The sequence below is a fragment of the Acanthaster planci genome, linkage group LG08 (genome assembly GCF_054643075.1).
Source record: "Acanthaster planci isolate LZ-2023a linkage group LG08, COTS_SCS, whole genome shotgun sequence".
Classification (NCBI taxonomy): Eukaryota; Metazoa; Echinodermata; class Asteroidea; order Valvatida; family Acanthasteridae; genus Acanthaster; species Acanthaster planci.
The window spans coordinates 9631484-9659199 of NC_141784.1; the positions used below are offsets into that span (position 1 = coordinate 9631484).

At 40.8% G+C, this 27716-nt stretch overlaps 1 protein-coding gene across 2 annotated transcripts; it reads left to right on the forward strand.

Annotated features, from left to right (window-relative positions):
• Positions 1-165: 165 nt before the first annotated feature.
• Positions 166-27367, forward strand: pde9a (phosphodiesterase 9A). Of its 2 annotated transcripts, none has more exons than XM_022235182.2 (19): positions 166-588; positions 1560-1818; positions 1975-2120; positions 8615-8685; positions 13645-13722; positions 14110-14156; positions 17331-17388; positions 17655-17725; positions 18539-18620; positions 18772-18880; positions 19270-19344; positions 20404-20490; positions 20651-20838; positions 21923-22079; positions 22329-22445; positions 22722-22826; positions 22959-23087; positions 23323-23421; positions 24113-27367. In XM_022235182.2, the coding sequence occupies exons 3-19, from the start codon at positions 2043-2045 to the stop codon at positions 24161-24163; spliced, it is 1602 nt and encodes a 533-aa protein (XP_022090874.1). In that variant the 5' UTR covers positions 166-588; positions 1560-1818; positions 1975-2042; the 3' UTR covers positions 24164-27367. The 2 variants fall into 2 exon arrangements, with proteins under 2 accessions (XP_022090874.1, XP_022090875.1); XM_022235183.2 differs by having other exon boundaries at positions 168-588; positions 18793-18880.
• The last annotated feature ends 349 nt before the right edge of the window (positions 27368-27716 follow it).

The following is a 27716-nucleotide window of genomic DNA, read 5'->3' on the forward strand; positions in this document are numbered from 1 at the left end:
GATTGGAAGTTGTTGACAGGCAGCTACCACACGTCTGCCTACATTAGAACGTATTACAAATGCCTACAATGGGTCTTGAGCTGGACTAAGAGAGGGCGCTATTTTCTCAGCAATGGAGGCTCCTTTGGTACCGAATCCGCTCCGAGCGGAACAAAAGAGGGCGTGGGGTTTTAGTACCCACCCATTGATCTCCATCATAAAAACGTTATAATGAAGATTAGTGTACCCAAGTATATGCGCGTTTGACGCGGAGCACGCCGAGTATGGTCTTTGCGTACACGGAGAACGCGTGCAAGAACCCGCTTGTAACCACCTGTCTTTCTTTCGCCGATAGGGGGTGCACTTCAGCTCCGAGCGGATTGCACTTCGTTGGTTCACGAACGACTGAAATGCACGTGTCAAGGTCGCATCGCTACCAAAAGGAAAGCTCCCGACTAAAAAGGCTATTTTTAACCCATGAGAGGGTGCTTCTGCTCGAGGTGGAGTCGAGCGGACCAGACATGACATGACAAAGGGCGAGCCAGCGCAGGGAGATAAAGCTATTTTTAAACATGGGCGTGGCCCCTCTGCGCTTCCTTAGAAAACAAGGTTGAGTAAAAGCAATCCTACTGGAAGAATTTTTTCATGTTTATTTAGATTCTCTGTGACTTATAAATACCCTGCAGGCCTCCTGCACATTTCTTCAGAAAAACCTATCCGACACTATTGATTTTAAAACGTTCCTTGCTTTTTTCCTGTTTCTTCAGGAAAGAAGAATTCAAAGATCGATGTTGAGCTCCTTACCCAGAAATTTTAGCCGCCAGAGGGGTTGTTTATTATAAATTCCACTGAGTCTTTTGCATGGTAATGTGCAATTGAAGACTCGTGTTTTTATAGTTGGGGCGGACAATAGGCATCGTCCTTTACGAGGCGCAGGGCCGTCGCCTGGAAAGCTCCTCCCTAAGGAAGGGAAAAACAATCATCAGGAGCAAACCAGTATTCATAATGGGGAATGTTGAAGCCCATTGGTGATTGTAATCTTTCCTCCTTTGTTGTCCTTTCTCCTCCCCCGGCCCTGCCCTAGCAACGCCCCTGACAAGATATCTTTTTCAGTCTCAGTTGTAAAGAATGCGATGACCTCTGCCTTCTGTTAGGCCTACAGAGATTTTTCCATCCAAAACACGCGCGGTGTTTTTTCAGTCGCATACGGAATGATACTATCTTGCGCATGCAGTGCTCTTACAAAACAGGCGCTCAAAGACATGCTCATTTATGCAGGTTGAGTACTTCCTTCGAATGGACAAATCTTAAACTTGGGCCTGTTGTGGAAGAGAAGTCAGTCTTTTTCTTCGCACATGAAGCACAGAGCAGCCCGCAATGGATGTCAATGCACTATGGCCTTAAACTGCAAATTATGCTCCTCTGCGCGAGACCAAGCAAAACCGCCGGAGTGCTTTTTTTTCTCCCACAGTATCCGTGGAAAAGAATTACACCCGAGTCAAGGGTCAGAGATTGGTTGCCACGGTAACCAGCCGAAAATGCATGCAATACCATGTATTTTGTTCTCTCCCTCCGCGTAGTGACAAGACGGTATACCAGCGGCCCGTTGCCAGCATTATCCCTCCCCTAACACTGAGAGTTGTCCACTCTATCGCTGTTACCACGGTGACGGCAGGGCTGATGATGCAGGACGGTGATGCAGGCTTGGGACGAATCGGCTCTATAGAATCAACACATAGGCTTGACAGTCGCCCGGTCGATGTCGTCGATCTCTGCACTCCTCCGGGAACACTTCAATAGTGCGTCTTGACACCGTTGTAACATTGTTATTACCCAACGGTGAGTGCCTGGTCATCAGCGTATCGGTGAAGTGTCTGTCGTTTCACTCGTCTGATTTAAAATGAATTCAAAATGATATTGTCCGGCTGCAGGCAGGCATGCCAGTGTTACCTCGACGATGCACGTTCATTTGTTTGTTGTTATTTTTGCCTGTAGCATGAAGGACTCGTTTCCGCAGCTCTTCATCCCCCGTCCTCGACTGACAGGTTGTGCCGAGTGATATCATGGGGAACGGTGTGTCGTCCAGAGAACGAAATGCCACCGCCTGTATTCATCTGGACGTCAACGGTTCCAGACAAAAGGTACTGAAAGCACCTTTTTAAAATTAGTAACAGTTTACCTAATTTCGTCTTGTACCTGTTTTACCTTTCTGTCTTGTTCAGTCTGTAGATATTGTCTTTCCTTCCTTTCCAACCCTTTTCTACGAAGAGTTTTTTTTTTCTTTTTTTGCGAACATTTCAAAAGAAGATGGTTTAAAGTCGAACCAGTACCACGGCTGCATTGTTTGTTCTTTCCAATATTCATATTGTAATTTCAAGGCCACATTCCCCACAGGATGGTTATCATTGATTTCTTTTTTTACATATATATGTTGTTCTTGGAAGCACTTTTTGAAAAGGGGGAAAGTGGGAAAGTCAATTTGAGGTGACAGTTAATGCACACAAAGGCCAAGAACTGAGTTGAAATCTTTTCGTCTGCACCCCTTATTTAGTCAAAGCCATCGCCAATATTCATAATGTCACGTGACTGAAGTAATGACTTACTGAAGTAATTTGTATTAATTTGAAAGTAGGGAATAATTGAGCGATAATTTTTTAGTGTCGTGTTTGGACGAAATTAGGCCGTGTTCCAATTTTTTGGACGTTTTTAATACTTCAAATTACAAATGACCCTATGGAAAGTGGAAACAGCACACTACCGTATGCTAGTGTTTTAAATTCAAGCCGCAGCCAAGAAATTTTAACATGCATGGTAGATTCCAAATCATTTTTCAGAAGGATTTTTCACCAGAAATATTTTCCCTTCAGTGTTTTCAATTACATCCGTGTTTTCAATACAAAATCTTTCTTTGTTGCTCGAAGTTTATTGTAATTTTGGGTCTCACAGTTTTTTACAGAAAATATTAGGGCACTACGAAAGCCGTGTAGTGCCATCAATTATATATTGTGAAAAAGTGAAGTGTATTTTTTTCCAAGATCGTTTTTACCCTACTTCGTTTGTTTGAGATATATATTCTCCAGTTCGTTTCCGTAAGATCTACGCATAAAAACGCTGTTTCTATTTTTGAAAACAACTACTTTTTACAGGATGTATTTTTCCAAGTTCGCTTTATATTTGTTTCAGTTCGTTTATATGAGGTACTTTTTTGAAATTTGTTTTGTGAGAAATAAATCCAAACCTGATAATCTCCTCAAAAATAACATTAAAACATATACCTCATAAAAGCAAACTTAATCAGAAAAGTATCTCGTGAAAACAATTTCTTTCCAAAAGTAGAAACGGTGTTTCTAAATATATATCTCATTATAACGAAGCGGAGAACGTAAATGTGTCGAACAGACGAAGTCGGAAAAAGTATATTGCCTGAAAACGGACTTCGAGAAAGACATACTTCACTTTTTGAAAATCTGCACTTGATGGCACTCCGGGGCATTCGTAGGGGACCTGTATTAGAGCTGACTGTTGAGTAACTTGCATTTATCAAATGACAGAATCAATTTAGAATTACTGACAGCATACTGCGGTGAAATTAAACGCTGTTTTCAAAGGAACCTGTTTTGTCGAGGTCACCAAATTAAATTTAACATGTTGGCCGTTGGAAATCTATTTTGAGCTTTCACGCTGAATTATTTAGTCACAGTCCGTTGAATATATTTGCAGACCCGAAAGTAATTCTCTTCGTCCGTGGCATCAGTCGAGTGTGTCTGCATCAAGACAAACTTTAAAAAAGACATTAAAGCGAAATCTTTACCACTAAATTTTTTTTCAGGCCTGAGAAGCTTTTGAAATGTGAGCGGCCCAATTCCATTTCCACCCTCAAAATTGCCTTTTGCTTTCCTTCAAACAGTCCCATACTTGGACCACGTTCATAGGACTTTATTCACTCGTACAAAAATGTTTGGTTAAGTTCGGGTCCTTCTCTGCACTGTTCTTGTCATCGCTTGATGTATCCATATTTGTGTTCGTAGTTCTGAACATTCCACCAGGCACATGTTTGGAATACCGTGTCCTATTATTAATTACAAACCGCGTTCCAAGAAGGACCTCTGTCGCCTATTCAGGCCATCAGCAGGCCTTATGGCCCATGCTTATTAACGAGACTGTACTTCATTCCAAGCCGCTTTAAGATCTTTCAATATCTTATGCGAGAAGAAGGCAAACTAACCTGCCATAAAGTATGCGCAAACAACAAGCAAACAAAAAGTCTCTTCAAACAAGCTCCACAAAACCAACAAAGAAGCAAACCACTCAGGAATAGAACAAGCCTGTGACAATGTTATATGCATAATATTCTTTCGTAACAATCTCGGTATCAAAATGTGTTAGGGAATTGCATATATTAACAATTACCTGAATCTAAAATTATATTAAATTCCAAATATTGCCTTGACAGAAATGAAAGTGCAAATACGAGTCAGGATCCTCATACGCTGTCATTGTTAAATTAAAATGTTGTGACTGTTGTTGATGTGGAGTAACAGAATTGGTTTCAGTAAAGCGCAACAATTTGGCATTTCCACGGCGCCTTGAGTCCTCTTGTCTGGAAATATATAAGGACTATTTTGGATAATTTGTTGCCGTAGCATCACATCTTTCATGCATGTACTGAGCAATAACGAAATGAGCTACCACGGGCCATCAATGTATACGCACACGCTAATTGTTTTTAAAAATCTGAATTTTTCATGAGCTTCATGGCGCAGCGACTAGGAATCTGAGTATTGAATTAAATGTTTCACGCTTCGTAATCACTCAAGGAAGAGAGACATTCTCAAACTAATGGGAAAGCAGCGACAAATTCCATCTAATGCACAAACTCCCTTTTGTTGGGTAGCAATCCTTCAAATTAAGAAGCGGCCACATAATGTTTTATCCTTAAATTACTTCCAGTGATGCGTGGACTGTGCTGATTTACCACAGTACATCAATAGCTTCGCTCTGCGTCCTATTCTTCAGCATTCGTCGTCGTGGTGACACTTTCCAAATTACTTGCACTATTTTTCTCTGCGGAAGCACAGGAGGTCCACCAAACATCTGCTTTGGCATTCGTCTTCAGCCCAAAGAAGTCCCGCTGTTAATATCCACGCTCAGTTTCAAGAATGTGGTCGCCAAAGACGGCTCAGTTCGAATTTCATTTCCGTTAAGGGGAACGCTTCGCTGTCAAATGAGAGGTCAAAGTTTGGAATGCATGTATACTCGGTCTTGTGCTTGAGAATTTTTCTGGAGTCGAGCTCGAGATGAAGATGGAAGCCCAATTTCGACAATATACTGATGGTAGCTTTGCTTCCGTCGCAATAAAAACGCATAAAAACACCGAGCTTTGGTCAGCACGGAAGTGGTGGCGTCCACACCGATTGAAAATGTTCATGAATTAAAACCGATTGAAAATATCCATGAATTAAAGCTGAGTTGAGTGCTCGATGTCTCAATGGCCCGTTTTACTGTTTTTTGTTTTGTTTGTTTTATTTTTTTCGTTTTGTTTTTGTTTGTTCTTTTTTTAACATTGAGACGCTAGACCCTGAAGATCCAAAGAACTCAACAACAGGCAGTAGCCATTCACCATCTTTTAATTTATCATGCTTTCCCGCCGAGACAAATTTCGACTGATAACGTACGTAAACCCCTTGTGTCATCCAACCAATCATAAACCAACCTGCCAACCTTACCGCCAGGGGAATTTAATTTGTCCGAGAATTTCTCCAGGCTCCCTCAGTAATCAACGTGTGATGGGCACGGTTTAAAGAACTACATTAGTTCGGCTGAATAGAGCAGCGGCCGAGACCGTTTGACTTTCTGGACCTCGCACTAGCTCCTCTCCAAAGGAGTCCTTCAAATTACATAAAATTTGGGCAACCACTTCCAGGGCGCACTTTGTATAATTTCGTTTTGTTTTGTTATAACATTTTTCAACAACCAAGTATTTAAAAAATGTAGCCACTGCATGTTTCTATTGACTAACATGTTTAACATAAAATAAGCTTGAGTTTCAGCATGAATTTTAAACACCTTTGGAGCGGAGAAAAAAATGGTTTCCATGGAGACCAAATAACTATCCAAAATTAAAATGACAAGCACCCTACGAGGATTTTTTTAATCAGAACCATTCTTTTCATTTTTCCCAAAGGCCCTCTGTACAAGGTCTTAGTCGCTAAGCCAGAAGATTAATGAGCATCACGTGGGTTGTTACAGCAACGGTTTCTCCGCATCTCCTGAACAGACGTTGTCTGCTTTTCAGAAATTGTTTTCAGTTTTTGTCTTTTGTCATAAAGAGCGCAACTGAAAACAGGGACAACAGCAAACACGCGTCTGATTTTGGCAAATCCGTTCGTATTCACTGCACCATGAAGCGGTTTCTTCCCATTTTTTCGGTATTCATGTGAAATCCATCAGAATATTTGCCTTTCAGACGAATCTGCGAGGCAGCTGACGGACGGCTGAGGCGTGCTGCAACGCTTATGTTAAAAGAATGCTGCTGACTTTTATCAATATTGAAGGGACAAAAAGTTGATGGATAGCTGGTCGCGAAAACAATAAATATCGTCATAATGCTTACACATTTTCATTGCGCCAGGTTTTAAGACTTTCAAAATGTACTTGAGAAGGTCGACGAATCACGCGATTGGAGGTGGGGCTTCCATGCCTGAACGAGAGAAGTTTCTACCCTGGCAAGACATCTGTTGGGTCCAAGGACTCCTCACTGTATACAAGTTTTCACGGCTTTTTAAAAACATATTTTCATTCAAATTCAAAGCTTTGTATTTTGCAATAATTTTAACGCAACCGATTTTTTTAAATTTCGCCATTTATCACACAATTTCAACTATTGTTCAGTCGAATTCAAACACATTTGCCGAAATGTGTCATTCAGAAAGCAGAATAGACTGGTGTTTAATGTAAATTTAGTGTCAAATTTAATGTCAGGTTAATTTGTTCATACTAATTTGTTTAACCAGTTGTGACGTGCAGAACGCATATGCAATTTGCAGATAAAGATCACTTTCCACAAGTTCTTGATACATTTAAATGATTCGGCGTGATTCTAAACTGTTTACTACCAAGAATAACTCCACGAAACTTGTAAGAATGCAAAAAGAATATTACAGTAGTTGTGATACAACGAGAATAAACAAGGAACTGCATTTTCCACAGAATCACCCGACAATTTTGAACATGTCCAAAATTGTCGGGGCGCTTCCCGATCTTTAAATGATCTTTCACCGAACTTTTCATCTCGAGGGAGCCAAAGAACCCCTCTCCGATTTCCTAAATTGAATTGCTTTTCGTGACAACGAGGCTTTAAAAATCGGGAATGAGTGAATCAACCTTTATTGACCTTCGTGATTTATCGACGGTAGAGCAGATAAAATAGTCCGCTTACTAGAAACGTGTACGCCAATCCTTTTACGTGTATTAAAAGGGTACGTGCGTTGAGACAAGGAGTGTGTCCGTGGGGTTGACGCACATCTTGGCGGTGTGACGATATTGGATTGAGTGGTTATATATTATTATTTTATCTTGCTGAAGATTGATGACAGTCCCATTCAAATTGATGTGACCTCCCCCAAGCTTTAAGTGACTATTTAGTTATGAAAATATTGCTGGGCCAATTCCTGTTTTTCGTCAGCACAAGAGCTGAGTCTACTTGAGAGAATACAACAGTACACGTATGTCTTTATTGGTAAAAATGTGAATAAATTTTTCATTACAAAGGTTTGCTTATTTTAGCATTTGGCTACAAGTTGAACTGTCAAGCAAAAACTATTAAGTTTGTGGTACGAGGAATCTGCATTTATTGTTTAGTTTCGATCTTACCATATTTATTCAAGTTCTAACAATACCATCGCACGCCGCGTACGGCATCAGCACGTAATTAGTACGTAATTACGATGGAAAAGTCGACACGTACGGGTATTCACGTCCTCGACGTGGGAACGACAGCGTCGAGCGGTTAATGACATCCATTATCGGGGGAAAAAAAATACGGTTCATCGCCTCAACGATCCAGCGAGGCTTGTTGTGAGGCGCTTTTATCGGGACAACTTGAAAGGCCAGCTGCGGAGGAATTGACAGAATCTTACTTCTGTGTGGTTGGCCGATGGCGACCTCGGTTTGATCTTGGTTCGCCCAGTGCCACAAGGACGCATGACAGCATCTTGAATTTCCTGGCATTGGGGCTATCATGGTTGACAAACTTGCACCGCGAGAAAAAAAGCCGTGTATCTCGTTGTCAAGGAAACTAGAATTGTCTGTTACTTTAAATGAAGAGAACAGGGGAGTGTGTCACAAGAGATCTTCCGATGTCCTGATTTCATGGATGACCTTGCCTTTTTCCCAAGAAATATATTAACTCAAAGAATTTCTACGCGAAGACAAATAATTTTTTTTTGTAAATTGAAGGCCCTTATTTTCCTGCATGACTTTACTTCCCACACACGTGTTTTGAAGATGTCTCAATTTTGAGATCTCTCAAAGAATAAACGATGGCACGTTTTCCCTTCAATATGTATGTCTATAGCACATACAAAAAATGACTCACATTTTCCTTGAATTGGATTTTTATTTTGTTTTGACTCAGGTGAAATTTGGGCGAAGATGCAGCACCAGAGATGTTCATGATCTGTTGGCAGCAGCGGCTGGAGTGAACAAGTAAGTTCGCTCAAATCAAAAACCTTTTGTCGCAAGACAGTCATGACTTGATATTAAACAGGGGGCGTATCGTGTCCTTTCCACACAAGACGCAATTATCATCTAAGTACCTCATGAAAATTAGTTTATATCCATGGGCGTAAATCCAGGGAGGATGATGGGATATATATCCCCGACTTCTTGATGTGGGACATGGGCTGTTGAATCATCCCCCCCCCACACTTTTTGTGGTGAGCAAAAAATTAAAGCGAATTACGAAGGATTTGTCAGACTTCCAACTACAAAAATACATTCAGCATCACTCACAAAAGGTAAAACATTTTTTTATAAGCCATAGACATGCCATTCTGAATACATATTATAGATGCACATTAATATTATGAACATCAACCTCTGTAATTATGATCATTATGGTGTCATCCTCCCCCTGCTTTTCAAATTTCCATGGCCGAGCAAGTCATCCCCCCACCTTTCCCCATCTCAAAATTTCCGGTTCAAATTTTCGATGTATATCCAAGCACCTACCATCGAACAAATTGTCATTTACGTCAACGAATCTCTTGGAGAAACCGATGTTACATACAACAAACGAGATATAAATGACACGAACATTATGTGTGGACTAAACTAATCCAACGCCTTCTAAATTATCAAATTTTTCAATGATACATTTAGAGATTTACACACTTTATACAAAAGTTATTGTTATCTGATCCAGCTTGTAATAAAAGCAAGCAGACTGTACGCCAGAGACACGTTTTCATGTATAACATAACAATTTCCGGATACAGATATGCTTTTTGGATTCTGAACGTTTATCTCAACGTCTTGTACTTAATGTTTGCAAATTACAGTGTTGGTGATTAATTCATTGATAGGTAAACAAAAAAAATCGAGGACGAAGGAAAACAACACATCATTTGACAAGAGGAGAATCATTACCTCACTCTTGTGTGTAAATAAAGTATTTAAATTAAACATAGAAAGTGAAGTTGTGCTGTCGGTTTTGAGATAAATATGGACCGCGTCCTGGATATTTAATGCATGGCCTATTCCAGACAGTGGTACCCCGTTGAATTAAACTGATTTCGAATATTGTCGTTCAGAATGGTTTGAAAACTTTGTGGTCACACCCCTTCTAGTTCGCGAAATTCGAAGGATAAGTAATCTAAAAAAAAATGTTGAAAATGACGTGATTGAATGTAATTCAAACATGGATGCCCAAATTCCATGAGGGTGACCGGGATATAAAACCGGTATAAAAGTAAAAAAAAAAGATATGAAAAAATCAAAACTGCTGTGAAGATAGAAAGACACGCAGCTTCCTCAACTAGAACCCAAGGCACAAAAAGTACGTTTAGTACATTGTTGGTATTGTAAAATCTGGACACATCGCTGTGCATTAGGAAGACTCGACGAAGCCAAAGCTTTTCGTCAACTGAAGGCCAAATTGTTCAGACAAAAAGCGTTGGTCGAGGGCCACTAGTTTTTACACTACTGCTTGCTCAATATTTTTGCCAATATTATTGTGGACATTCTCAATTGGTGTCTATTAAGTCTTCCCAGTAGATCCATCTCAGGGGACGCTTCCCTTTTCGGAGAGATGCACTCGCACTCCTCGCGCAATCCATCTGAATGCCGCGTGTAGTTGCTAGGTAATGGACAATTCCCTTCCCTCGTGATTTGATATGGCGTGCGGGAAAACGACGTGCTATGCGGCCCATCATGCTCTGTCACTGACGCATATTGCAGGTGTATTCAGTGACTTTCTCTGCTTTTCTTTATAACTATTTTGTTTCTTTTTTCTCCCACATTTTCAATGGGACGACGGGGAGGGAGTGGCATGGTTTTTAAGTGGGAGTTCACCTCCACGCCCTCTGCCGAGCCAGTTTGCTAGGGTAGGCGTCGCTGCAAATTAAGATGAAAAAACTGGTCTGTCCTTGCTATATTTCGCTAGCGCGGTAAATCATTCCCAATGGTGCTGCTGAAATGAGGATTTTTCAACTAGACTTTTCAACGCCTGGTTATAGAGAGACATTTAAAGGGCTGCAAAAAAAAATCGAAAAATCCCCCAAAGAAAAAAAGAAAGGAAAGAAGAAAACAATCTTGTATAAGACAGGAACACAAGCGACCTATTTTCGATTCCGATGGTTATACACACTCAAAAATCGAAGGAATTGATTCCCATCTTCCTGAAGGAAGACACTGATACAAAATTCATGCCCATTACCTCCCAATTTGTGGGGGTGGAGTCGAGGCAATAGAGGAGGAACTTATGCAATAATAGCAGGGTCATGTATACGTAGCTGTATTTTCCGTGATATAACAAAAACATTTTAGGGGTAGCGATAATGAATTTTTCTTTGATACAATTTGGCTGCAACTTCATACGCTTATCCCGTGTTTGAAAGCTATTTAGATGCAGAAAAGGAAATTTAAAAAAATAAAAAACCAAACCAAAATTAGCAGTTTTTGTGCACAATCTAATGTAACATTGAGGTTTTCTTGCCGCGATGACATTACAGTTTTGCTCATAAAAATTAAAATACTCGTCAGCTTAAAAACCAAAGGGGAAAAAAATGTCCCGTGAAATTGAAACCGAGGTTAACTGTGCACTTTGGATGTAGGTACCAGAAAACGTGCATTGCATAATAACAGAAAGGAGAAACGGGGAGGAAATTTTGCCCATGCCCAACTGAGCAAGTCGGCGATGTATTTTAGCCAGGGGTCTACGTTAGATATCATAATTTCGAGTATCAGGCGATAAGGACACCCTCCCTGTAGACTTTACTCCTTAGCAACAACGCAGGTTCATTATCCGGCCCAATTACTACTGACGTCATTTGAGCAGTAGAGTCGTAACCAGCCTTGTTCCAAGGATTCATTTCGCATGCAGTTGCAACAAAACATAAAGATGATTTGCTGTACCTATGAGAAATACATTTGTATCGTGTCCTGGGTGGCTTTTAATGTCAAATGATTAATGATACTTTAAAAGCAATTGCAAACTTCATTCCCAGTGGTTCTACCCAAACATTGGCTTTCCTTCTTCGACTTTTAGTCTTATCGAATTTTTATTGTTTATAATAGAACATGCTGGAAAGCCAGGAATTACTACAGTCAAGCGCCATTGACACCAAATTCCGATATTAACATTGACAGCATTGACTAGCGACAGTGCGGTGGCGTCAGACTAATGTCCAACAGTTTAAAATATGCTTATCATCTAATGTCAGGGCGAGAGAGCAATTCGTGGTAGCGCATATACCGCTCGACGCAACGGGAACGAGGTTGCATCTTAACTGGAAACGGCGGAACAGTACCCTGGGAAGTCGCCTTTATAAGCCTCGAACTGGGGGGAGAGAGACCACAATTTACTTAGCAACGTGGGCTCCATTGGTCGAAATCAAAATTGATTCTTGCTGGTCCATGAACGACCGTAGGAAATTCGCACATTATACTCTTGCATCATGGCAACCAACGAAATAAATACTCCCAACCAATATGGCTCTTCAACAACAGATAAGGGAGTGTTTCTGCTCGAGGCGGATTTAATTAAATACGTGAACATCGCGTAAGCTATAATAAGTCAAGGGGTGGATGTCCTATACAGTAGCTATAATACAATGTTTAGGTAACCATCATGGCCTTGCTAACACGAGTAGTTATCACGTCTCTAACCTCGTCGGTACAAGGCAGCTCATTCTTATGAGTATTTAAAGTACCTTGAAATAGAAATATTTTACTAAAGCCCTTGAAATTGCACCTTTGGGTTTCAATTAACCTGATTTGAAATTGTTATTTTTCAATTTTAACCCATTTTTGAGGTTTTTTGTTTTATGCAAATGCATGCTGATGTCATCCAAGGCACTGAATCCCAATGCTGCACTGATATTTCTGCACAGAAAAATTCTAGATTTTAAAAACACTGCTGTCTCAGATGCAATTTCCTTTGGCAATTAATTGCTGAGTATTAAAGTATACAGCAATAAGCCTGCAAATATTCTTTCCACAGAAATGCTTTCAAATAGCAAATTTTGAGATCACAATTTGAACATAAAGACGTGCAAACTGAACCATGTCTTCCTTGATTTGCATTAAAGCAAAAGCGCCGTCACTTTTCCATGAATGCTTGGTCAATTTTGAATTTTAAAAAGGGCACTTTTCAGTTCATTTAACTCAAAAAAAGATGTTCAACAGTCTCTGAACATTGATACACAAAAAGTGATTCTAAGAAAAATAGATTTCATGGATCATTTAGCAATGAATCTTGTGTGCGCTTTAAGCAAAACGAGGAGACTATTTTTAGATTAAAAATAGAAAAATCTGTTCAATGTTATGGACAGTTCATCTGGGAAAAACAAGCAACAGGCAACTTTTTTGTGATTGATTGTGCACATTAGGGACGTATAAATTCACTTTCAAATACATGTTTCCAGAATTCTTCTTTAGTTTTGGCTGTGTTTGTTAATTTGTTTGGTTTGTTTTGTTTTGTTGGTTGGTTGGTTGGTTGGTTGGTTGGTTGGTTGGTTGGTTGGTTGGTTGGTTGGTTGGTTGGTTGGTTGGTTGGTTGGTTGGTTGGTTGGTTGGTTGGTTGGTTGGTTGGTTGGTTGGTTGGTTGGTTGGTTGGTTGGTTGGTTGGTTGGTTGGTTGGTTGGTTGGTTGGGTGGTTGGTTGGGTGGGTGGGTGGCTGGTTGGGTGTGTGGGTGGGTGGGTGGGTGTGTGGGGTGGGTTGGGTTGGGTTGTGGGTTGGGCTGGGCTGTTTTTTTTTATTTCCTTCTTTTTCGTCAAGGGTGAAGGAAATCGTGGGATTGTTATTACTGTCATACCCCTAAGTATCGTGTGGTTAGGTGAGCTTTAATAATTATAGAGGCCAATCCCTCATCTCGTACAAGCCTTAGGGTGTACTGTATCCATGTTGTACTAAATTCCAATTATTTTGTTCCTTTTGACTATAAGGATGGCAACTATCATATTGAAGGACGATGATGGCGCCCTTGTCAGCGTGTCACCTGCAATGCCTTTGAACACAGCCTCGTGAGTAATAACAGCAAATGACATTTTACTGACAATGGCGAACAGTGAGAGAACAAATAAGCAATTCACATCAAACAGTCAGATAGCTTTAATGAAGTCCTGAATGGCAAAGGCCTAAGCTGCAAATAAAATGAAACAAAATGCCACACAGTCAAAATTAACTAAGTGTAAATGAATTATCTTTAGCTGCCCGCACTGTAAACACTGTGATGACAAATAAATGTTAAAACGTCACCCTAATATCCACATGGGACAAAAACCAGTTCAGTGGTAAATTTACACTTCATGACTTTTTAAAAGCGCAATAAAAAACAAAGTTTCTATTAAAATGCAGTTGTGCCCATTTGTGATGAACCAGAGTTCTTTCGTAATGCACGTCTCTTCCAGAACGCCCTATAAATTATTTGCCGTTGAGGACGCTGGTCAATCCGCAGGTGAGTATATTTTGTATGTTGTCATCGACACCACGAAGTGACATTCAGTCGTGCGAAGGATGCGCTCGTTTGCACGCATTTAATAGAGAACCGAGTTGTTTTCGTTTTCACAAACAGGCACACGGGCATAGAGCGGCACTTCAAGCCTGTACTCTGTGTACTTTCGTTTTCACGAACTGATAGCAATCTTAATTCCATCAGTTAAAACGGCTTTTAATTAGACTTTGGGTTAAGGCAACGAGTATATAGATGGATGAAGTTCACGTCAGACCTTTCAAAGCATTTTTCTCATTGCCGCATTTTTTATATTGCCACTGTTTTCCCGTCAGTGTCCGATGTACGTGCACACTCACGGCTGTTAGTTCGTGAAACCGAAGTCGTTGATATCCCGGTTTTCGCGAACTGATATCCTCTAGCAAATGAGTGCCAATACTGTGTCGTACACAACAATGGAAGGTGCAAAAAAAATTTAATTAACAACAAATTACAAACCACGAACGGCAATAACAAAACAAAAACCACAGCAAATGCACAGCAATGGTTGTAGAAAAAGGAACTCGCTTTGTGGCCAACCTTAACCAGGGCCAGTTTATTCATGACAATGCGCAACAGCAGCCTAGCAGAAAATCACGCCGGTGCATATAAGCATCATCTCACAGCTCTGACGAGCCTGTTTTGACGCGAACATGGCAATTTGTAATTTTTGTTACGACAACGATTTACACAACGTTTCCCTCTGGGATTACGCCTGTACTTTCTGCGCTTACTGCTTGACAGTGTCTATGAAATCACAGCGGCTCTGTCAGAATAAATTGGCAGTTATTCCACGCCATAAAATTGGGCGCGGAAAACAGTGGGAAAAGAAGACACTTAGACAAAGACTCGTTCGCAACTGATGAGCATGAAAACCTACGTGACTTTAAGCGGCGGATTATTAATGGCAATGGCTCCGGCAAATGCAAACCGCCTTCTCGTCCCAACAAGACAAATGCATGACAAATCTAAGGAATATGGGGAAAATATGCAATCTGTGACCTATACTTTATACATTTCACGTCACCCATGGGAAATTAACTCATCTCGGGGACCGGCTTCTAGATGCCTTAATGCAGTCTCGGCCGTTTTTCCCAAACGTAATTCACAGAGTCCAAACAGTTTAGTTTAATGGCGCTGGGGTGGAAAACGGAATTATACGGTGATGCGAGGGCATGATTGATGGGCTATGTTCCCCATTATTTCCAAAGGGTGAGTAATCACGGTATCCATCAGAGACAATGGGTGCGACGAGGTTGAGTGAAATCCACTCAGTCGAATGTTGAGTGCCTGTTCAAACCCTTGAAATAAGACTGAATTCGGCAATCGTGAATTTACATTGAAGTTAACCTTTCATTTTCGGAGCCTGGGAGTAAAAATAATTGTAACAAAATAAAGTATATAAATGTATACATGTATATATATTAATGTTACAAATTAATGCCAGTTTTAGAATAATTTGAAAATGTTTTAAGCCAGATTTTTAAAAAATGAAAGTGAGGCGTGGAATCCCAATATGTCTGGCACCACCCGGTCCAATTGCATTCAGTGTGCAAGATTCAGGGAACACATTTGAAAATGCCTTACCTGATTTCACATAAGAATTGTGCTTTGAATCCTTTTGTCTCATGAAAGAGTGAAATTTCGCTCGTTACACAATAAAACAGTCGACCAACTCGTTACAAGGTGATACCTGACGCACGCATGTTTGGTGCAGGTAGTCGAACCGATTTTTTTTTTCTGTTTTCCGTTGAGTTACACTCAACCATTAGCATTCGAGCGCACTCACCTGCGTCAACTGTTGCTATGGGTTATGGCCTTGAATCAGCGTGTAACGACAACGTAGCATTACATTCATTACTCTCAACTATTCTCCTGAAGACCTGATAAAGACCGTGTTAACCTTGAACAAATGTAGAAAAGATAAGTGAAACAAAAGAGGGCAGCGGCGTTGGAAATCAAATTGATTCAGACGCTGAGGTTTGGATGATTAACGCCTTTTGTTGTCGATATCAAAGGCTTAGATTTGATGTCCATGTATGTGTTTGAATGGTGATGAAATCAGCGAAGTCGATTTGTCAAGATAGGACGGACGGAAACAGTATCACTCGTGGTTGTGTTTTCCCTTTATACGTGTAGCCAAACCTCTCCAACCCTCCAACCCATGGGCGTCACTAAAATTTTATCCAGGGGGAGGGCATGACTCATCATTGAGCCCCGATCTGGACCAATAGAGGGCGCATTTTTCTTAGAAACAGAGGCTCCTTTGGTCGGAACTGAGCTTCGCCGGTTCACAAACGGCTTTGAAATGCACGCGTTACTAACAAAATGATCAACACGGCTCTTTTAAGCGATGGGGGTGCTCTACTCAAGGCGAAAAGCAAAAAGGGTCGATTCTGAGGTATTCTTGTTTCCGTTTCCTTAGTTCCCCAGGCTTTTTACTGTTAATTTCTCTTTTTGGGAGATGAGGATGAGGCGGGTGGGGAGTGCCCACCCGCCTCCCCTTCCCAACTATGGTCCAACCTTTGATTATGGCTTTACTGCGGGTATACTTTGTGTTATCGTTGATCGATGGAGGGAGAATAAAACACAATTGTTTCACTGCAACTATTTCCTGTCTATATATTTGTGAACTTGCAACAGGTTATGTGTATGTATATTATCTGGGGAAGGTGACTAGGGTTTATATTTGGGACAGCTAAATATGTACAGGGATTGCAGATGAAAACACATCAGCCATACATGTGGCGCGGATCATAAATGCTGTTCTGCTTTATCGGTTTCTGCTACTGTGCAGACACTCATAGGGTTTGAGGGAAAATTGGTGAGTAATAACAGAAGTTTACGGCTGTATCTTCTTTAAAAAGGAGTGCCTTCATTGGCTTACGAGGAGCTTCCTACAAAAATCGAAAAGATACGGAAATACCTGAAATCTAGCATTTGAACATTTTTTGTTTTTGAGTTTCAAAACTTTCATTCGATGAGGTTTGGATAGCCACCATATTCACCTTATTGGACGAAAATATGGCGACCTCTTTTATGTGTGTATGGTCACTGTCGTATAACTTCAACTTTTTGCCATAGGCCTATCTGGATTCGTTTCCCAGCAGGTATCAAGATATTTTTCTCTTCTATTCATAGGCCAAGAAAATGCTGTGCTTTCCGGAGTGATAACGCAGGTTGCGGATCAATTCACTAAGTGAGTAAACGTATCTCGACCCATTTTCGAAGAAGGGTGCACATGAAGGGATCGATTGTCGTTAGCAGGGTCACACTCAACCACAGACGAACACACCTGTGCCTCATTTAGCTATGGTGGCCCTTGATGGACCTTTCAAATGCATGCAGCACTAACGGTGAAGCGATTCATACTCGCCTTGCTGCTGTCGATCCTGTATTATGAGAAGTCGACTGTGTATTGTGCCTAACGAGAGCCAACTGTCTTGCTTTTTACTTGCTGCTCAGGGCCTTGGGAGTCAGTGAAATCAGGGAAGAGCTGTCATCTAGAATTGAACTCATCGAAAAGAAAAAAGAAAGTAAGTTGCGGTAAACAACTCATTTATATTATTTAGAGGCGCTTCGTCTTAATGCTACTTGGGTAAAAAATTGAAAACTATTACGGCCTCTAAATTTATATACGTAAAGAAAATGCTTTTCGCTGGTGAAGTTGAACACACGGTTGATTCAAACATCCGTGCCACTCTTTCTCTCCAGATCGCGTCCACCTGCAATAATAAGAAATTTACTGTAAGTTCAACAGAGATTTGCAGTTTTTGTCAAAGAATGTTCCAGCTTTGCTAACGTTGATGATGGCAAAGATTTCTTACAACGATCGTCACGCACGTGCTCAGAATAATGAAACGCCCGGCAGTAGTGCAATCCGTCTGTCAAGAAAAAACACGCCCCTTTTTTGCCCGTTTGCGAGCCTCTTGGCCAATCAGAATGCTGGCTCGAACACGGGCAAAAAGGGCCGTGGTTTTCTCTGGACAGACAGGGTGCATTACTCACAACTCGCTCTCGGTGTACAAAGTTTTGTCGAAAATGGGGTAAAACAAATAAGGCATGGTTTCCACTGTATCGTTAGCCTAGACCCGTAAGGGCAGAAGATAACTAAGCCGCCCAAGCTTGTAAGTAGGCCCCAGTTGGACAGATTGGGCATGCCACTTCTAGCTTTAGCAGCCTCCCCTTGATGCCAGCACTGCAGCAGCAGTTATACAAAACAACCAGTCTTTCATAGTTTTTTCTGAAGAATACCTAAGGCTTGCTGAATACACGTGTCGGAATTCATCTTTATTTTAAGTCTCCTATTTGTGACATAAACCTACGTAAAGCCTCGTTTTTTTTCACAGTTGAAGGATTGAAGGCAATCGAAATTGAAAAATGCAAACTGGAGTTGAAGAACTTGAAGGAAGAGCTACTGAATGCGAAAAGGTAGGGCGCATTTCTGTGATTCCAGACAAAGGCTTTTCCCAATTTCATTCGTATTAGCACGTGCGTGTAACTAAAAACTGTTCACTTCTTGACTGATTTTGTCCTAATTGCCCGATGTAGCCTTACTATTGTGCGCTTGTCATTGACACAGTTACGGTCCTCCTTTCTGCAGTAGGCATGTGAAATTCTGCAAATGCGCCATCCCTGAGCGGGATGAGAAGAAGATTGTGGCCCGACGAGACGTGCCCAAGTACCCCAAGGTAAGAGCCAAGATCCACGGTGGGCTTGGGCTTGTGTGATTTCCAGATTCGAGAATATCAAAAATCGGAAATGCGAGATGAAAAGTCTGCGAGAAGAAATCGTAAGGACTTGTCTCAAAACATAAACCTTCCACATTCTCAAATTTTGTCATTTGATTCAGTCATTCCTTTCAATAACGAAAGATTGAGTTTCTCTTCTCTGGACCTTTGGACGGGAGAAATTCCAAGTAAGAAAAGGAAATGCAGTAAACATCAGATTTGTTTTGACGCCAGAGAAGAAACTAATATTTCATTTGTGACCGAATATTGTGTCGCTTCAAAATCTGGATAGTCTTTCAGTATAATTGTTTATTTCATATAATGACTTTAATTTTGGGCTTTTTGTCTAGTACACCCTGTCACAAGAGACAACTGAGTACTTGAAGAAGCCCGCCTTTGATATCTGGCACTGGGAATCCAATGAGGTCAGTTTGATCAAATGCAGTCGAGATTTTGGCGCCAAAAGTAAGGACTGGGAAACCAGCTAGCGGCCGCTTTTTTGGGACTCATTTCCCACGTCTTGCAATGAGGTTGGAAACCTTAAACAAGCATCGACCGTGGCTGGTTCAAACCCCATTAGGTCTACATGTAGTTTTGAAACACCCCTAGAACCATCTAAAGGTATCGCTGTAATCAATACGGTGATTCACAGTAGTGCGCCTCCACGAGTTTGCCACGCGTTGGCCTATTACAAAAAGCGATTTTTTTTTCGACCCAACGCGCGTTTGTCAAAGGTCGACAGATTTCGTGCGTTGTGATTTGCCAACGCGTTGCAAACTCATGGAGGCGCACTATTGTGAATCACCGTATTTGTTTGAATACAAACATTTAAAATGCACCTTTTTGTCTCAGTTACAGGTAACTTTCTTCTTAAACTTTGTTTGATTATTTCAAAGGGAAATTTTACTGCCTCTGTTAGTTTTACACCAATAAATATTTCCACATTTATGAGCAAAACTGTGATTTCACCCCCAGGAAAAAAGCCAAAATGTTACGTTGGTGAATGTGAAAGTCGTGGATTTTTGTAAATCTTGCTGGACTAAACTTTCTTTGATGATTCAGTGTTGTTTACGTGCATGGCAATGGGCGAACACCAACCCCTTTCTCAAAAATGTTTTCACTAAGTAAATTCTAGGTTCACGATTTTAATTAAAAATCCTATGCAATGAACTTTGTCTCCCCTGGATGCTATCACAATACCAGCGCCCTCCATTGTTCAGGAAAGCATGAATAATTTTAATTGATTAAAAAAGTGGGCTTTTTTATGCGTTTAATCAAATGGTAGTGTAAAGGAGTTTTCATACACTGCGCCTACACTTTCAGTCCACGACAATCCACTGTGAGGTGCGTTTTTGAGGACGACGACCCACACGAGCTATCATTGGGCGCAGCGTAACCTTTTTGATGTGATGTCGACGGCGATGCTGATGATTTTCCTTACTTATTTTGGTGGGTTTTTTGTTTGGTTTTTTATTTTTCTTTAGATGTTGTGCCTGTTGGAACACATGTACTACGAGCTTGGACTGGTGGAGGAGTTCAGTATTAACTCACTGGTGCTTAAACGATTTTTGGTACGAAACGTATTTGATTATGTAGGCCTAAAGGTGTTTACATCTTCATATGAATCGAAATGGCACAATGTGAAGATAATGCGATTCTCCAAGATTCTCCTTGGATTTCAAAACGTCTGTCTGTGAAACACATTTTCATCTTGACTTCTTGTTTCCCCAGCTGTGTGTTCAAGAGAACTACCGCCACAATCCCTTCCACAACTTCCGACACTGCTTCTGCGTGACACAGATGATGTACGGAATGATCCACCTCTGCAACCTGAGCTCAATACTGTCCCGGATGGAGTTGGGAATTCTGCTGACGTCAGCACTCTGTCACGACTTGGACCACCCGGGATACAACAACACGTAGGCTTCCTTTCATTCGTCAGTTTGTTGGTTTGGTTTGTCTTTGTTTTCGTTTCATATTTAATTTTTATTCCAAATTGAACAACCTCAGTACTGGGGTGATTATCATCAGTTTAAGGTCGCGTGTGAAACGAAATTATTGAGGGAAAAGAATACGCCCATAGTCTGATCAGAGCTGTTGAGAAGGAGTTGCGACGTAAGAGTCTAAATTGTTGGAAGCAAAATGGTGGGTTATACACATTAACATATTACAATGGACTTGCTTGTTTATCGTGGATCCGGATTGCGATCAGCGATCCTTAATTGGTTCACTGACACCAGAACGCGCCTAATGCATAGCACCAGCGTCAGGATCGCTGATCGAGATCCGGAACCGTATGAAACAAACAGGCCCAATTTACCCGCATGCTGTACAACACACTCAATGAACAAAGTCTGAAGCTGGAGGTATTCTCTCTGCATAAAGCTCTGACTCTGACAAACAGCTGCCATTAAATCTCACAGGCAGGATTCCGAAATCCAGTACATAAAAAGTAGAGTTAGAATGAAAGATGAGCTGCTTTAAATGTGGGTAATAATCCACTATTCGGACCATCTTTTTTTCCCAAAATAAAGTCCAGGCGTGAACGTTTACATAATGTTGGAGCAAATCTCACTGCACTTGTTTAGCATAGATTATTCGTGAAGGAGACATTTACTCAGCAAAAACAGGTTACCAATCAAAGTATCTTGCACGCGACTGGTGCTCGGCGTGTTCGGCTTAAGGTTTAGCGCATATATTATTTTCCTAAGAAACGCTTTTATCTTTTGCATTTCCATGAATGCGCCCTGGTGTAAGGCTGCATCAAATTCTGTTGTCTAAAGCTAGGTTTACCTCAAGTCTTTGCTCCATTGGAAATACGTGGGGATGCGCCGACAAGAGACGTATGTCCGTAGTTCTGCGAGAAGCTTTTTTCGAACACGACACGTTCAGCGGGTTCACCTTAGTCACAAACACGGTTGCAAACCAAACTTCTCTCGCAAAGCATCAGATTCCTTCTATGGGCCTAATGACGCTCTTTCTTCGCAAACTTTCCGTGTACAGGTACCAGATCAACGCACGCACAGACCTAGCGATCCGCTACAACGACATATCCCCGCTGGAGAACCACCATTGTGCCGTGGCCTTTAAGATCATCGGTAACCCTGACTGTAACATTTTCGCCAACACCGAACCGGACACGTTCAAGGTGATTCGCCAGGTATGGGGCGCGATATCAGAATATCTGTACCTTCTTATTTTGTTCAAGAAACATCGCTTTCAAAGAAACATTACTTGCTTAAAGCACCATTGTAAAATTTAAAACTCATTTCCAGTGTTTACTTATCCTTTTACCGTGCAATTCCACCTCGTCTCGAAGATTGAATTTATATATATCACGCCGAAAAAAAGCTCTTGAAATAATAAAAGGTATTTTTTTTGTTTCTGATCTATAAATCTCCTATTTTAGGGCATCATTATGCTCATCTTGGCTACCGACATGGCTCGCCACAGCGAGATACTCGACCAATTCAAGAAATACGTGGAAAGTGGGTTCAATTTCAACAACGAGGAACATCTCAACTATGTAAGAACGGATATTACAGCACAATTTTTTTTCCTTTTAAAAATCGTTTCTAACTTATTGTTAGAAAATGACATTTTCATTTTTGGCATAAAAATTTTTTCCACTTTTGGTACTGGACTTTTGAATAGTGTAGTCAACAGTCCAGATTCCTAATGGATGATGCACGACTGTGGTAGGCGGTTGTAGGTGGTCATTTGTCCACGATCGCCAATTATCAGTGACAGATAGTGACAAGTCGATCAATGAGTGACTGTCGGGAATTTATTGCGTTTACAGTTGAAAATGCTGTTGATCAAGTGTTGTGACATATCCAATGAAGTGCGACCTATGGAGGTGTCTGAGCCTTGGGTGGACTGCCTGTTGGAGGAATACTTCATGCAGGTTATTAATATTCATCGTCATTATTTCATGAATATTCATATCATATTTTAGCATAAATATCAATTAATGATCATTGCAAAAGCGCTCGCCTTTCTCCTTCTACCGTATTTCTTTTTACAAAATAATTTTCAGAGTGACCGAGAAAAGAAAGAGGGCCTTCCGGTAGCGTCCTTCATGGACCGGGATAAAGTCACCAAGCCGACCTCACAGATTGGTTTCATCAAGTTTGTCTTGATTCCCATGTTCGAGGTGGTTGCCAAGGTGAACTTGCCGCTTACATGCAGACGTTTTCAGCCTCAGGGAAATAGTACCTCGCTAACCACACTTTGGGTAGTGGCAACGAGAATTGTCGACTTTCTGAAAGTTCGCACCGCTGTCGCATCACCTTTGAATAGTTTCATTTTGGTTTTAATAGAATTACAAACGGTCGACTGTTCGGCAGATACTGATCAGAGGGATGCATCTTATTTGTATTTACCATTTCTTCACACGGCAGGTATTTGCTGTATTGGATATCTCCATGGTCCAGCCACTTCGAGAAGCCTTGTTCCGCTATGAGGACCTGAAAGCCGCAGAAGATGCGGCCAAAGAAGAGGTAATGGGGATGGGCTAATTTCTTCAGAAGTCGAAAACGTAAATTTTGATGAATTCTGTCCAATGAGGATTGGACAGAATTTGAACAGTTTTGTTATTACATCGGTCAACATTTCCTTGTGCGCAATACGTTCTTGCTAAATGTGCATCCGTGGTTAAGGCAACAAGCTACCTACAATGCTTTGCCACGTCTGTACTCCCTTCACAGATATTTTTTACAACAGATTGGGCCGTTTCACTCAGCTCATTGTGGAGAATGGCAGGTCCATCGAACAAACGATTCACACATTGTGCCATTAAGAGGTTACCAAGTATAGACTGGCTGGCTTGTCCCGAGTGCCCTCACATGGCTCTGAGAAGGGCAAACACATGACGTAATTTTCATTCCGCACTTAATGGACAGAGTTCATTTGAGTAATAATACAGGTCAAAACTACCGCGTGTGCATTTGGTGTACATGCGTCAATTAGAACAACAAGTATGCCTATCCCAGAAATCTTTGCACGTCGGTATAGCTGTGATCTATTTCCTTCACAAGATTTTATGAAAAGCACAGACTTATCTTAGTTTCCCCATCAGTCCTATACCGTGCTTGAGGAAGGATAACAAGTACATGTACACTTGAAAATAATGGTAAAAGTCCATTTATATCTGGAATTCCTTAAAGTTTTCTTTGTTTCTCCACCCGACAGAAGAAGATGACTGAAACGAATCAACTCCTCGGAATCGACAGCTCCGCCTAAAATTCGATGGCGCCATACATCTCCTTTTCAACGTGGTTCTCTTGCACTTGACAAATTGGTGAAGATTCTTTCTTGCATTGGAAAGCTTAATGTGGAGGGCGCCATTTTGTGGAGATGGACGTACGTGAGGGGTTATTCCCGCTGGTACCAAGCACTAATCATCCTAAATGCCATGTGATGTCAATCGTTTGCGAACATGTTTCGGCTGATTTGTGCTTAGTACGTAAATTTGCTGAAAAGTATTTTTCCAGCTAAGCATCCGAAGAGAACATTTATTTATATTTGGAGCGTATATATATTCGTTAAGTACGGCAGAGTTTTTGCTAAGCCGGTCATAGGTCTCATTCACAAGTCAGCCATATTGAGTAAGAGTGATTCACAATTGAAAAAGATTGAGGGAACGTGATCAAATATGGCTTCCTTATGAATAAGGTCTACTATACCAGTACACCATATATTGCTCCTGGTCATACCCAAAAGGACTCACAAGCCATATTAGACAATGTCAGTAGTCAAAGAGGAGAGATTTGGCCGGTCCAAAAGCTATGGCTGCGGCTGGATATAACACCTACACCACTTACCAATTGAAAAGGCACTGGACAGCAGCTGACGCCACTCCCTGTAGACATGTGTGTTACTCTTGCCGCAGCCAGTCTGCTGTGGTTTACACGCAGGGCTAGGGCTGAATATTATTTTAGGTCTTGCACGAGTGCGTCTCCGCTTGTTGCCGAGCGCACTCAAATTAATTTTGTGGTTTAATGAATATGTATTGTTATCTGTATGAGGTCAAGGGGAAATGAAGCGATAAGTCGCTATATACATGTATTAGAAAGTGCACTTAATTACATCTAAATGTTATAAACAGTTCATATTTTCATGCTGAAGACAGAAATGATTCTGTAGTATGAAAAATTGGCGAATGGGATGGTTTGGGAATAGACCAAAGATGAGGTTATTCGGAAACCAATTTTTATGGTCAGAAGGGGATTGGAAACAGGTGCTATTTTGAAATACAGTGATTTTTACCATCTTATACAGTTGATTTAAGGTACCATATGAAGTAGATTTTTTTAATGAAATTTTTTGACTGAGAGCTGTAATGCTATAGATTCTGGGGATTTCTATTGTCCCACTCACTGATCCAATCTTCCTTTGTTCAACCGGCAAGGAAAGTTTTCAGAATTGCTATGCTGTAGGCAAGAATCGATTATAGAAACGTATACAGAACAACCAAGTTGTACAAATTGAGTGTCCTGTATTGTGTACCAGCTTGTTCATAAATCCAGAAGAAAATAAGTGAGGCGACGCAGGGAAGAACAGACTAACGGTCCACGAGTACATGCATCAATTGGAATTCCAACCGCGAGCACTCTCGGCCCTTGTGAAAAGCAAACTGGTAATAATTTTTAAAAAGTTAAACGGGACTCACATGAGGACTGTTTCCTTCATATTTTATTGCAGTCCGACTCCTGTGTAGAAGTTAGCGCTTTGATGAAATAAAATGGGTACCAGGGTAAAATTTTTAAACAACAATTCGTAGATTTCTTTCTTAGAAGGAACAATTTAAGATCATACAGAAATTCCGTATACAACTAGTTTTAATCACTCGTATTACGCAATGGCTAGAGGTTATTTCTCTTCATACTAAGGACAGATCCGGAGGATGCCAACAGCGATCTTTTTGGTTTATTACCTTTCCCTCCTTCCAAAGTGTGCAATAAGCTTTTGCTGCCACAAAGAAGACACGTACTGGTATTCGGGTCCTAAAACTCCGATTTCCTTGTTCCTTAAACTGTGGACCACTGTGATATGTTGAGTGACTTTCAGCGGACTCATTGTACATGTATATGTTTATTCGTAATCAAAAGTTAATAGAACAGCATTTAAGGCCAGAACATGCGAAATTTTATACATGTATTCAACTTTTCCCGCTTGTTCCCCCCTTTTGATATCAAACAAAGATAAGGAAGAGAAATAATTTTACGGAACAGTCCAATATATAAAGTGGAAGGAATTGACAGTATTGTTATAGTGTGTTACACCCGACTCGGGAGAGTTCGCTGTACCGCTGTTAAATGTCTAACATTCTGAAACAAATTAATATTTAACAAATTTAACAGTTGGAGAGTAATGTAAAGATGTATTTTGGTTTTGAAGTGCGCACTTAGTAAAATTTCATAATGATTATGCTTATCTTTATTTATCCTTTGCATCAAGTTTTGATGGTTGTAATAGACGGGTCGATGTACTTTTGGTGATGTTCGTCACATGTGATTTAAGCCTGTACGCTTTGGGGGCGAGTAGCTCGTACACTCGTAAACAACATCGTGAAGTGAATGTTTGACGTCAAAAGGGGAGCCTTAAATATCTCGTCAACCCCTCCATGCATTTTCAATGGCAAAACCTGTCATTAAAAATGCATGGAGGGGTTGACGAGATATTTAAGGCTCCCCTTTCAATCTCTTGTGTCATTTTACAATTTTCTGTTAAAATTGGGTTGTTATTGTAATGTTTAATACCCACAAAGAATTGGACTGTGCTGCGATAAGTTAAGTCTGGGGACGAGAATTTGTTAAAGTTGAATCGTTCCAACACCCATCGCGAATGTTTATTTCCTGCGGATGGATTCGCTCACTTCATGTAATTTAGGTTGATCGGTGGGACTGTTTCATTTAAGGCCTTTATGGAATGCTGTAGAATAGATTTAAGTATATGTACAAGTATTTTAAGACACCTCGTAATAGTTAGCACTGAAAAACGGTCACTACGTTGTTCGGGGATTGTAAACCAATTTGAAATCGTATCTTTCGTTTGTTTTCCTAAGTTTGTCAGAGTTAACCTAGACCATTCCTTAAATAACTGATCTCTCTGTCTTTGCACTCCTGTTTAATTGACGCATTCAAGTAATTCATCCTTATAAGTAAGGAAATATGGACTTGATAACACCATCGTATATTTTCAATCGTCGATTTGTTGTACACTGTTCATGTAAAAATCTCTTTCCAAAAAGTTACATCTAAAACATTGCTGACCAACAGAATTTAGGATGTCGTCAGATGTACCGGAATTTTCAATGAAATAGCACTGTCGATTTTGATAATAGCTGGAAAATTCTATATTCCTCTCTGGAACAGGTGCCAGTTTGTGTTATTAATTCTTTAAGAAAAGACCAATACATGAGGAAAAAGATCGTGTTCCTGGGTAGTATTTTGCTTCATCTTTGCATCTCATATTGCCCCCTCATTCTGGCAATCAGACGAGCGATAAGCGAAATTAATAATCGGCAACTCGGCAAGGGGGATCTGTATACTTGTATTGGACATGTACTGGTAACTGGCTTAGCTATATGGCTTCTTACCGGCAGAAACTCGAAGGATCACTGTCGGAACTTGTGCTGTCGCATGAGGTGAAAAGCAACTATTACCGGACGTGATCGCATAACACAAAATACACACACACACACACAAAAAGTACCTTCAAGTTCTCCGGTACTTCCCATTATGCGGGGACGCCAGAGAAGCATGTTGGCGCAGAGCATAGCTGTCAACCGCTT